Source organism: Antechinus flavipes, chromosome 2 (assembly GCF_016432865.1).
Source record: "Antechinus flavipes isolate AdamAnt ecotype Samford, QLD, Australia chromosome 2, AdamAnt_v2, whole genome shotgun sequence".
NCBI classification, from domain to species: Eukaryota; Metazoa; Chordata; class Mammalia; order Dasyuromorphia; family Dasyuridae; genus Antechinus; species Antechinus flavipes.
Window position 1 is genome coordinate 551,521,965 of NC_067399.1, and position 12,037 is coordinate 551,534,001.

The window sequence follows — 12,037 nt, forward strand, 5'->3', positions numbered from 1 at the left end:
ACAAATATTTCTATAACTATTTTTGTACACGTGAGTCTTCTCTTTCTATCAATAAATTAATCGGAGAAGCAGCCCTTGTTCTTGATCAAGTGCTTTCCATTACCAGAAGCATCAAATTTGGAAACCCGCGCAAAACGACTTGTAAATCTTAAAGCTCTTTGTGAATGTTAGCTATTAGTTAGCTGTTGAATGGATGTATCAGAAACAAACTGTCCTGTCTTCCTTCAGCCGACAATGCATATATTTAGCCTTGTTTTTGCAAAGGACCATCAGCAAGCCTCGAAGACAAGAAAGGTGCCTCCACACGTTTGTGTTTAAAGCCACACTAACGCTTTAAAGTAGTGAGGACAGAGTGCCGAACAGGGACTTACAAAGAAGTTGCGGAACACAGGCGGTAGTTCCGGTCTCCGTGAGTCGGCACTCGATAGCTTTTGCCTGACCACGCCGCGGCCTCCCAAGGCCCGTGGTTGGCTCTACCCGAATGCTGAAGCGGCGCGCGGGGGCTGCTGGGTATTCTTTTGGGGCCGGAAGGTGCGTTCTCAGCGGTGCCGTGTACCTTGTGGCGACAAGATGGTGAAGCTCACTGCGGAACTCATCGAGCAGGCGGCTCAGTACACTAACGCCGTGCGAGACCGGGAGCTGGACCTACGAGGTAAAGTTGGGGCGCGGGAAGGAACGACAAAGAGGCCCGCGGCCCCGGCGCTGGGCCTCGGGCTGCGTCCTGGAGCGCGTGGCGGCCTGCGCGCGCTTACGGGGCCGCGGGCGGCCTTTTCTGAACCTGTAGAGTCGCTGTTCCCCGGGTTGGGTAGTTCAGTCAACGCGTTCCGTTCATGTATGAGGAACAGGCCTTTCTAGGGAGTCGACGGGACGTGCTTGAGGTACTCCATCGCAAACAGATTGGCTGAGGTTAGAGGGGTTTTGCTGAAGAGGGTCAGTGTTCAGAGAACACGAAAAGCGCCATCGAAACGCTTCTCATCCCGTGCTGCCTCCCACCCAACCACCCCCTGTCACGTGCTGTGTTTATTCTCTAATTACCACCTCTCTTAACTACCCCCCCCCCCCCCCCCTCGTTACCAGCGATCCCTGGATGCTATTGGATTCTCGTCTTAATTTTCAGTATTCGGTCTTTCTTAAAAATGTATTAAAAGAGACATACCCTAATAAATACATGCCAAAGAATGTGAACAGGAAGTTTTCTTATTTTCATCTTGTGACACTTTTCTCCAACCCGGGGGCGTTTCAGTCTTTGGACCATCTTCTGCTTTCACACCTCATCCTGTGTCAGTGATGCTCAGATGTTTTCAATCTTTAGTTTCTTCGTCCCAAAACTGTTATCAGTGATGTTGATACGTTTTTTCATTCTGACCTGCCTTTTATTACCCTTCACCGTGTCTTCGCTAAAATACCAAACTAGATTGGCAGACTTGTGAGGTTTATGAGCTAATTTGCACATAGGAGCTACATCCGCTATTAGCTGGGAACTGTTGTATCTCAAGCGAATTAAGTTAAATTCAACTAAAGTTTATTTAACTAGTTACAGTGCAAGTGCACTAAGGAGGAATGCCACAATAAAATGGACTTTAGAGGATTAAGCAAGTGCTCAGGCAGATGTCATGTCAAGAATTGGAGAGTATGTGTAGCTTTAAATTGTTTTCTGGGGTTATTTTTAAAGCTACAATAGAGTCCCAGTTTTGTTATTTATTACCTGTATAACTCTGAGCACATCACTTAATTTCTCCAGCTTCGGTTTCCTTATTTGTAAAATGAAAGTGTTGGAAATTATTTCAAGCTGAAGGGATTTTAAGGTTAGAATGAAATTCTATCAGGTGTGAAAGTGCAAGAGATACAGTATGAGAGATTTCACAGAAGGAAGCATCAATTTGGAACTTGGTATTGACACTAGGGATATTAACTTTTCATCCTTTTTTCATTGCTCCTCACTAGTAGCAATACCAACTCTCAGTCCCTTAATTTGATAAATTTTATGTTGAACCAGTGAACAGTTTTTTTAAAAAATAAATTACATTATTACTTCGAATGTAGGTAGAGAGGCACACTAAGTTTCACCTTTTCTTAGAAAACTTTCCCTGACAAGTCTACTCCTTTGTTATTGAGCATCTTTATTGCCATGCATGTTTATATTTAGTGAAACGTTTTTGTACACTTATCCAGCAGTCACCCCCAGCAAAGTAATTTCCCCAAAACTATGTCAACAGAATAGTGAATGGTGTATTTTAACTTAGTGTTATAGTAGCTTCTATTCATTGTATTTGAGTTTTCCTGTCTTTTTAATGTTAGGTTTTTAAATTTGCATTTTATATATATGCACCCACACGTGTGTGTAGGCGTATCTCATTTCTTCATGATATCTGTTATAAATCAAATCATTTTTCTCCTGATATAGATTAAATCACTTCTTTCTCTGAAATAAGAAATATCATTTTTTTATATCACAGTTAAACATACTATGCTATTCATATTCTATAAATTGTTCCATTTCCCCAGTGTCTAGGGGAAATAGTTGAATTTTTTATTATCACAATTTATACTATAGATAGCTTTGTGCATTTGAGTCTTTTTATTGTCTCTTTGATATTTAGTCCCAGTTTCAGAATCTCTTTTTAAGAGTATGCACAATTCCAAGACTAGATTATTTTCCACAGTGGTCAAACCTATACTCTACCAGCAGTAATTTAACCTTATCTTATGTTGTTATTTGGATGTTTCATGTGTATATCATCTTTTAAAACAGGTTGAAAATGGGTAAAAACTATTAATTTCTTTTGTATCTTCCTCAAAACTTAGTACTTGTTCCTTCCTTAATAACTACATGTTGAATAAAGAATTGCCAGTGGTGCTGGCACTCCTGATTTCTCTCTTCCCCCTCATGATATAGATGTATTTCTAAAATAGATAAACAACACCTGATTTAATTTACTAATACTATTAATTTAAACTATGGAATATATCGACTACCTCAACATAATCTAATATCTTTACCATTTTCCAGGATACAAAATTCCTGTAATTGAAAACTTGGGTGCTACCTTGGATCAATTTGATGCTATTGATTTTTCTGATAATGAAATCAGAAAGTTGGATGGTTTTCCCTTGTTGAAAAGATTGAAAACATTATTAGTGAATAACAATAGAATATGGTAAGTGTTATTCTTCCTCGAATTAAATATTTATCACAAACTCTAGATATAGAATTTCAAGTATGTTAAAATTTTTTAAAAACTGCAAAGTTTTTGTTTTTCCACAAAAATTCACATAATTCATTGCAGTGCTCTAATTCTAGTTTCTGTTTCGTTTATATAAAATGTACATTGCAGAGGATTTGTACTCTAATAAGAAAATTTATTGCTGACAAGTTTAGCTTAATAACTTTTTATTCTTCCCTTTTGATGTTTATTGTGGTTATTTTCTGGTTATATGCAGGTGTTTATTATGAAATGAGAGTCATTTACCTTTGCAGTAAAAGACCTTTTTCTATCTCACCTGGCTTGACATTTTGTGTCTGCCTCTAAATCTAGTACTGAAAATACCAGATTATAGCTTGAATTTATGGTTTAGTCTGCTATCTTGAAATAGCATGGTTGAAAACAGTAGTTGTTAAATGATCATATTTGCATGAAATTTGGCATATGTGCAAGGGTTATGGAACTAAAGCTTAAAGAATCTGCCTTTAAAAAAAAAAAGTTTATATTGCTCCTAACATTGACTAAAGCTTACTTTGTACAGTTGCCTCTGTTTGAATAGAACCCCCTCCCCCACCACGTGTAGAAAGTGCTATCTCAGGGTATTGTGGATTCCCTATGGCTAAAGGGATAATCAATCAGAGGTTGGAGAATTTTTGAGGGGATTCTGGTTCAGAGTGTGGGTTGGTCTTTCCATATGATCTCTAAAGTACCATTCAATTCTGAGTTAATGTGAATTGACAATATAAGAAAAATCTTGCTCGTTTTTAGGTTTCTTTACATTTTGAATAAAAAGCTTTTTTCTAATTTGAATCAATTGTTGATTTTATTATAAATTTATTCCTTTTTAGCCGAATAGGTGAGGGATTGGATCAGGCCTTGCCTAGTCTGAGAGAACTTATTCTTACCAACAATAGTATTGTGGAATTGGTAAGTTGAAAAACATTTTTGAAAAATCATTTCAAATACAGAGCTTCCACTCCCTCTACAATACCAGGGATTGCGGGGCACAATTCAAACTAAAAATAAGATCATTTTTCCCCACCATTCACATCACTAATCAAGTATCGCTTTTGAATGTAACTTATTGAAGTGTTTTAAGTATTCATATTATAAAATGCTTGTGATTTCTTAAGCTTTTATATATATATAAATAATTTGTTTTAAGTTGGAATTGATAGGTTCATAGAATACATTGATCAACTTATAGTTCATCAATATTTTAATGATGTTTGAAGTAGTAGGTGATTCAGAGCATTTGTCTTTACTTTATTGATATTTTAATATATTATCTTTGCTTTAAGAAAATGTTTGTTATAATGGTAAATCTTTAGGAAAGGAAAACATTTTTACATTGTTACTGCTAACTTAGGTGAATCTCACTTGCTCAATAGCATTTATATAACAAAATCAAGAAAATGGGCTCTAACATGCCCTATTATAAGAAGCAGGCTATTCTGATAAAACATATATAGAAGGACATAACAATCAAATGAGAATCATTTGCAGAATCAAATGAGAAAATATATTCAAATTGCTTTGCAAAATTTAGTTATATAAGTGCAATCATAGAATGCATTATAATGATCTCATTTGTACCTTTCAATAAACTTGTATACTAGGAAATGTTTTGTTAATGCCGAATTTAACATTGAGAAAACTGGGACTCAAAAAATAGAATGATTTGCCTAAGGTCATGTAAATATTAAATGGTCATGTGTGAACTAAAGCATATGTCAGTGCTCCTTCTGCTACATCAAAGTTTCTTCAGCTTCAGAAGAAGATATACATTAAAATTGGAAATGTAGTTCATCAAAAGGTTGTGGCTTCAACTGTAAGCAAGATGTCTTCATGGGCATGTGCAAAAAGCAGAGGGCCATATATCCTTACAACTAGTACCATGAAAGCGTGGCTCCTTAAATAAATTGACTCATATTCCCCACATAGGTTCCAAATGTTACCTATTAGACAAGTCTGTTGCAAGGAGCAAATAAGGTCATTATAATGCATTCTATAATTTCATTTATATAACTTTAAAATTTTCAAAGCACTTTGTATATATATATATATTTTTTTATTTGATTCTGCCCCTGTTGGCATATTGTATCTCTGAGGTAGAATGCAAAATCCTTGAGAACAGGAACAGCTTTGTTTTGTCTTCATATTTCTAGCACCTTACATAAAGCAGACTTTTTGACAGTTTGTTGGAATTGAACCTTGTGAAGTACATACTGAAGGGTCCCGCTTTTAAAGAGGAGATCCCCAGAACTCAATGAGATTAAGTAACTGTCTTTTTTTAGGCATCTAATAACAAACAGATCTGGAAATTCTATAAGCCAGCACTAAAGCCTGTTGCATATGGAATGGAAACTAGTACTGATTTTATTGAAAAGCCATTAGCAATAATTATAAACATGCAATAAGGTAATAAAGGGAAACCTAGGAGAGGTAAGTCCTAAGTGTGCACCAAATCACAGGTCTTTTTAGTTTTCAATTAAGAATTGCAAGCATCTAATTTTTATATTCTTATTTCCCTCACACAACTTTATTTTTTGGTTCACAGAATTGCTACCACACTAATACAGACTTAAGTGCTTCTTTTTTTTTTTTTTTAATAGAGTAGCTATACAAAAACTGTTTATATGAATTTGTCACTGAAGCAATTAGTAGCTGAAGTTACTAAGATAATAAATCACATCAGATGATTTTTTTTTTTTTTTGGTCATTTTTCAGGGTGATCTGGATCCTTTGTCAACTCTCAAATCACTGACTTACCTGAGGTACAAATCAGTTCTATTCTAGTGGTTATTAGTGCAACTTTACAAAAATAACAAGCATACTACTTTCCAAACTTCCCAGTATCTAGAATTATCTAATTGAAGATCATCTAGTTTTGGCTTCCTCTCACCAAATCCCCAATTTTACAGTTGAGTCCAAAAGAAATTAAATGAATTGACTTAGGGTCAGGGCCAGGAGCCAGATATTAGAGATGAAGTAGCAGTTTACTTAATAAAAGTGGTCCTAGCACATTTCTCACAATGAAAAGTAGACTTGATCAAAGGCTGGGACTGATAGTGGATCAAGAGCTGGAACTTTGAACTTTTCAGAGTAAGAGTTGGGACTCATGGTGGGGTGGGGAGGAGTGGAGTGGAAGGATGGTCCATTGACACCTTGTCCCATCCTGGAGAGTCCCATGCACTGCTTAAAAGTATTGCAGCCAGTTGATATTAATCTAAATTTTTGCTTTCTTGGTCTGTAAACTCTGAGTAGCTGGAGCACAAAGTGTAGCCATTGATGAGTAATTGTGGGCCTCTGATGGTACCAAATTCAATTTTGTTTTGTTAACCAAATTTTTACTGTCTTTACTCCAAACTGGATAGCTGGTGCTGCATAAAACAGTTTGCAAACTGGAAATTCTCCAGGGCAGGAAACCTGTTGCAGGAAGATAGAGATTTTATACACAAATCATAAATGAGAAAGTCAGGGGAAGATGGATTACAATACAATCAGTTTCAGGTCCTGAGTGCTTTCCCATGACAAATCCATGAATGAACACAAAACAATATGAGTATTCTCCAGTACTATGGAAACAGTTTGCAAATGATTATTTCAAATTGAGAAGGGTCATTACTTGGTAGGTGAACAGGATAAAGGTCTGTGATAGGAACAGGTTCTACAGTGTTTACTTCACTTCATTTTATACAGGAGGCCATTTTCAAAAATTGATTGATCATTTCAGACCCCAACCTTGATTCCCTGGTCAGATGAGGCAGCTCTGAGAAATCTGAATTATTAGTATATTCATTTCATATATCATCTTGATAATCATGAAAATCACAATAATTTTTGCTCACCTTCATACTCTTTTGAAAGAAATTCAACAATGGAAAATAAAGAATTTTGATACAAAATTTAAAACATGCCCAGTAGTTTTAGTAACTTTATGGAGTTAATTTTCTTCTGCCATCAGATAATGTGGTTCCATTACATTAAACTATAGAAAGAATACTTTAAACTTTGTAAATTGAGATTTTTAAAAATCTGTTTATTAAACTTTCTTGATGTGAACTTCCTTTGATTGTTATTGCTTTGAATAAGATTAGAGGAAATGCTGTTTCCCTTTCCTTGTAGTATTTTGAGAAATCCTGTAACAAATAAGAAACATTATCGACTGTATGTAATCCATAAAGTCCCACAAGTCAGAGTATTGGATTTTCAGAAAGTGAAACTAAAAGTAAGTATTTGTATTTTTTTCTGTTCATTATGCAAATTAGAGTCCTTTCTGGTTTTAGTGGATCCTGTTTTTCTCTGCTATTTTAGTGATTTTTCTGTTAATTTTGTTACAATCAAAACCATGGGAAATAATCCTATAATTAAACAAATTTTATTCATTTTCATTTGTAACAAAGTTTGCTGTAGATTTCTGTGTATCTGTTAAAACCTATTATATATGATCTGTCATCCTTTAAATGAAGGGATGACCATCACAAAAGATAGATATTTCATTATGAATACTTCTTCCCAATAAGGGAGAGATGGGCCACCCCTTCCTCAGGACCAGCACCAGTGAAAGCAAAAAACAGTCTCTTGATTTCAAACTTGATTCTCACAATTTGGTCTTTTTACAGTTGAGTCTCTTTACCACCCTAAATTTTTTCAGGGAGATTTTCTTCAGTATTTTCTGAGGAATACATCAAAATGCATGTGGTGTTCCTGTTTGCATTAACTCTATGTGTGGTATCGCTGTAGGAGCGTCAGGAGGCAGAGAAAATGTTCAAGGGCAAACGGGGTGCACAGCTTGCAAAGGATATTGCCAGGAGAACCAAAACGTAAGACACAGATACACAACTTCAATGGGATTCACCTTCAGAAACACCACCTGGTTTGCAGTTTGCAGCCTACAAAGTAAAAATGAAATAATAATTATCAGTGATCATTGTGTTCCATAGATGCTCTTGGTTCATGATTTGACTCCTTGACTTCTTGTAACATGCCAAATTTTTCCAAATTAGCAAAGCAGATATAATGGCATTTCATCTGCTTTTTCCATAGGAAAGTAAACTGTAACTGGTGTTTCTGAAGGAGAGAATTCTTGTATCAGTTTGTTAACAAAGATAAGATACTACACTGGTTGAATTACTTTCAAAACTTTGAAAGTAAAGAGAAGCATTTTCTTTTGGTCTAGATTTAACTCCTCTCTCCCTTTTGTTTTTAAGTTTTAATCCAGGTGCTGGTTTACCAACTGATAAAAAGAAAGGTGGGCCATCTCCAGGAGATGTAGAAGCAATTAAGGTAATGTAGCGTTTCAAGCTAGAATTGTAGGAGATTATATATTAAATGTCATATCTTATTAATTCTTTCATATTCTAAGTTGAGGACATTATTGAATTTCCAGTTTTTAGACTTGGTTCTAGTTTTACAAAGAAAAACTAGCATGAAATTACTGTTTTTCATCATCCATATTTTTGACTTGGGAGCCTCATCTTGAATTTCTACAGGGTAGGATTACCAGGTGCCACGTGACAACACTTTATTGTGGAAAGACTTTCTGCAGTAAAAAAACTGATCCGTTTCTTAAGAAAACAGAACAACTCTTGCCTATAAAGTCTTTTTTATTTCAAATATTTGTCAGACTTTGGGCCTGTAAAATCCAGAATTTAACCCAGACTACATTAAAATATAATTAAGAATATTTAACAAAAATAAAAATGTAGTAGGACATAGCTAATGTTACTTTGTGATTTTCTAAGTCAGGATGTGCCCTGGAGGGATGTATCCAATAACCAGTCTTAAATGTTTGATTAATAGGAAGATATAGAAATAGAGAGAGAGAGAGGGGAGAGAGAGTGAGTTCATAATTTGGTATGAATATGCTTTAATACTTTGGTACATAATGTCACCTTTGTTATTCTCATTTAAAGAACTTTTTTGTTAGAAACTTCTGATTTTTAACTTCAAAATGATAAATTACACTTCGTCCTTCCACATCAAGTGGGGTTAGAGGCATAGTGATTTGAAAAATCCACATAAAACTTTTTGTCCCTTCATATTAATATAATACTATGCTTATAGTTTATGTATTTCTGTGAGTTTCTAAACTTTTTTTGTGTTGCTTACTGACTTTATGTGTATCTGTAGCTTTCTCAAAACTCCCTGGAATTCCCATTCAGTTTTTAATGCCAATCTGTGATACAGGGAAAGTCACAGTGGGGAAGAAACAGCTATAGGTTTTTAAATCTTTCATATCTCATCATTTAGTATGCTATTGGATAGTTGCTGAAATACTCTGTAGGACTAGACATTTCCAAGATTTTATAGAAAAATTATATGTTTCATTTTGTTTTTCTTTCCAGAATGCTATTGCTAATGCATCTACATTAGCTGAGGTGGAGCGACTGAAGGGATTGTTACAGTCTGGTCAGATACCTGGCAGAGAACGCAAATCAGGTTTCTAAAGTTCATTTTCTCATATTACTAAGATTGTACTTAGGTGACTGCTTAAAGCAGAATATTGATGACAAAGATTCATTGATAAAAAAAATTGTAAATAATAGGATGCTTGATAATATCTGTTTAAAGCTTTTAATTATTTCTATTTCTAAAGTAGAAAAGACAAAGACTGATATGAAAGGATTCTGGAAGTAACTCTGAGATTATACAAAAGTGTGAATCAGTCATTTAATGTTTTATGACTGGATTTAGTTAATCAAAAGGCACATAAAGAAGATAATGAGTTAGGTAGATACCATGACAATGAATTTCATAGGTACCATTCTCCACTGTTTGCTACCTTTTTAGAATTGTCCATTGGCCAGCTCTCTGAACTTTTCCCGTTATTGAGGTTCTAAAAGGTCTATTGCTCATGTTCCACTAGAGTGACAGTACAGTCATGCAGCAAACTTTCCCAGCCAAACTCTCTAGTTTAGCTAAGCCTAGAGAGTTATTTAGTTTAATGACAATGCCCCAAAATCTTTTACAGGTTACTGTAACCTTTCATTTGTTTTAGCTTGAACTCATGGTGTACTAGTATTAGCACTACCAGTAAGTATAACCACTTTGTTTTTATTTCAAAAACAAGAAAAATTCAGGTTTGCTGCCTCATTATTGTATGTCACTTTTCATACTGTTCTACATAAGGATGTGATGCGTGAGAGTATGGATTGCTTTCTCTGGCATAAGAATCATCTAAAATTGGTGATTTTTTTTTTTCCTTTTTAGGACCCACAGATGATGGTGAAGAAGAGATGGAAGAAGACACAGTTGCTAATGGATCTTGAATTTTGTATTCAGCCTTTGGAATATATGTAGAATGTCAGTGCCTCTTACACCAAGAGGATTTTTTTGTTTTTGTTTTTTGATTTTTTTGATTGTTTTGGGGTTTGGGAGGGAGGAGAAATTGACATGGAATAGGTTAATATACTTGTTCCTTACAGCAGAGTAGAATTCTGAAGCATTACTGAAATGCTTGAAAATGCCAATGTAAATTTTTAATGTACATTTTGAAATTGAATAAACTCTTTTCTATGATAAGAATAAATAAGACTTTTATTGTGCGACTCCTAAATTCTCATCTTTATAGTAACATGTTTCATGAAAATAAGTATATTCCTAGGCCTGATTTTGGATGGAAATGGAAGAGATAAAATTATGATAAGGAACCAAATGTAAAGTGGAGGTTGTAGACAATTATTTGTAGATATCTACAGGTTGGACTAGATGACCTTAAAAGTCTCTTCCCTTTGCACTTATCCATTATATTGGTAATGGCAGTGTCAATTGTACTTCCTAATGTGGGGAAGTAAGCTGTTAATTTGCAGTGTTGCCTTTGAAAGAGTTCAGGACTCAGCCAGGCTCTCAAAACAAGTAAAAGTATTTAAGATTGAAAATCACATATAATCTGATACGTTACAAAATTATAATGTAGACTTTAAGATTTCAGGAGGAGCTTGCTTACATGGAAAGTCTTGATGGGTCTTCATATGGTTCCCTAGAAGTCCTCAGGATACTTGCTCCTGAATCCATCTTACCCAATTAGGAGATCTGTTTAGATTGTAAATGGAATCTAGTCTAGGTGAATTCTTGCCTTTAGAAGATAAAATAGAATATAATCTAGGTGAATTCTTGCCTTTTGAAGATAAAATAGAATCTAATCTAGGTGATTTTTTGCCTTTAGAAGATAAACCTTTGTCCTAGTATTCTTCCATTGGAATTTAGCATGACCAGTTTATGAAGGAGAAAACCAGCCTGGATATCCTGCATAGAGATGGATTCCTGGAAGGGAAGTGACTGAGTCTTTGTGATCAAGCAGCAGGGTTCTCATTAGAAGGTGTTGAAGACATCAAACTCCACTGTTTTATTAAAGTATCCATCAATCAGTATTGATTTTTATTTGTCAGGGAATCCCCCTTTTTCAAAAGTATATTAAGACTTTCATTCTCTGTGTGATATAATAGTAACCAGTTCTCCAAACAAATTGGACACAAGTTTTTAACATTTTTCCACCATAAATCTAGACTATCAACAAAGCAATAATTTAGGCTGATTGATAGGTTTGGTAATTTCAGTATATGTGTGTGTGTGTGTGTGTGTGTGTGTGTGTGTGTGTGTGTATAGTATATAATGAGATGGCCAGTTCAACTGGGAGGATAATACAAGTAGAAAAATGCATCAGCTCTTGAAGTTAATGACGGGTTCAAATCCCCACTCTGAGCATTATTTCCTATGTTGTTTTAGACAAATCAGTAACATATGGGCTTCCGTTTCCTTGATTGTAGAATGAATAAATTGAGAGTTGGACTACAAGACCTTGAATACATCCACCTCTAAAGCTATAATTC

General features: G+C 35.1%; 1 protein-coding gene across 1 annotated transcript; it reads left to right on the plus strand.

Annotated features, from left to right (window-relative positions):
• Positions 1–505: 505 nt before the first annotated feature.
• SNRPA1 (small nuclear ribonucleoprotein polypeptide A') lies at positions 506–10,740 on the plus strand. The gene is made up of 9 exons (XM_051980973.1): positions 506–652; positions 3,011–3,158; positions 4,052–4,130; positions 5,934–5,980; positions 7,332–7,434; positions 7,950–8,029; positions 8,417–8,492; positions 9,554–9,647; positions 10,419–10,740. Exons 1-9 carry the CDS (start codon positions 571–573, stop codon positions 10,475–10,477), a joined length of 768 nt encoding a protein of 255 aa, XP_051836933.1. The 5' UTR covers positions 506–570; the 3' UTR covers positions 10,478–10,740.
• Positions 10,741–12,037: the final 1,297 nt, after the last annotated feature.

What these genes read in the sequence shown, in the direction of transcription:
- SNRPA1 (XM_051980973.1), top strand. Translation starts at nt 571, where the DNA reads ATGGTGAAGCTCACTGCGGAACTCATCGAGCAGGCGGCTCAGTACACT. An exon ending in GTGAATAACAATAGAATATG is followed by an intron (nt 3,159 to 4,051) that starts GTAAGTGTTATT and finishes ATTCCTTTTTAG; the next exon opens with CCGAATAGGTGAGGGATTGG. An exon ending in TGGCAGAGAACGCAAATCAG is followed by an intron (nt 9,648 to 10,418) that starts GTTTCTAAAGTT and finishes TTTCCTTTTTAG; the next exon opens with GACCCACAGATGATGGTGAA.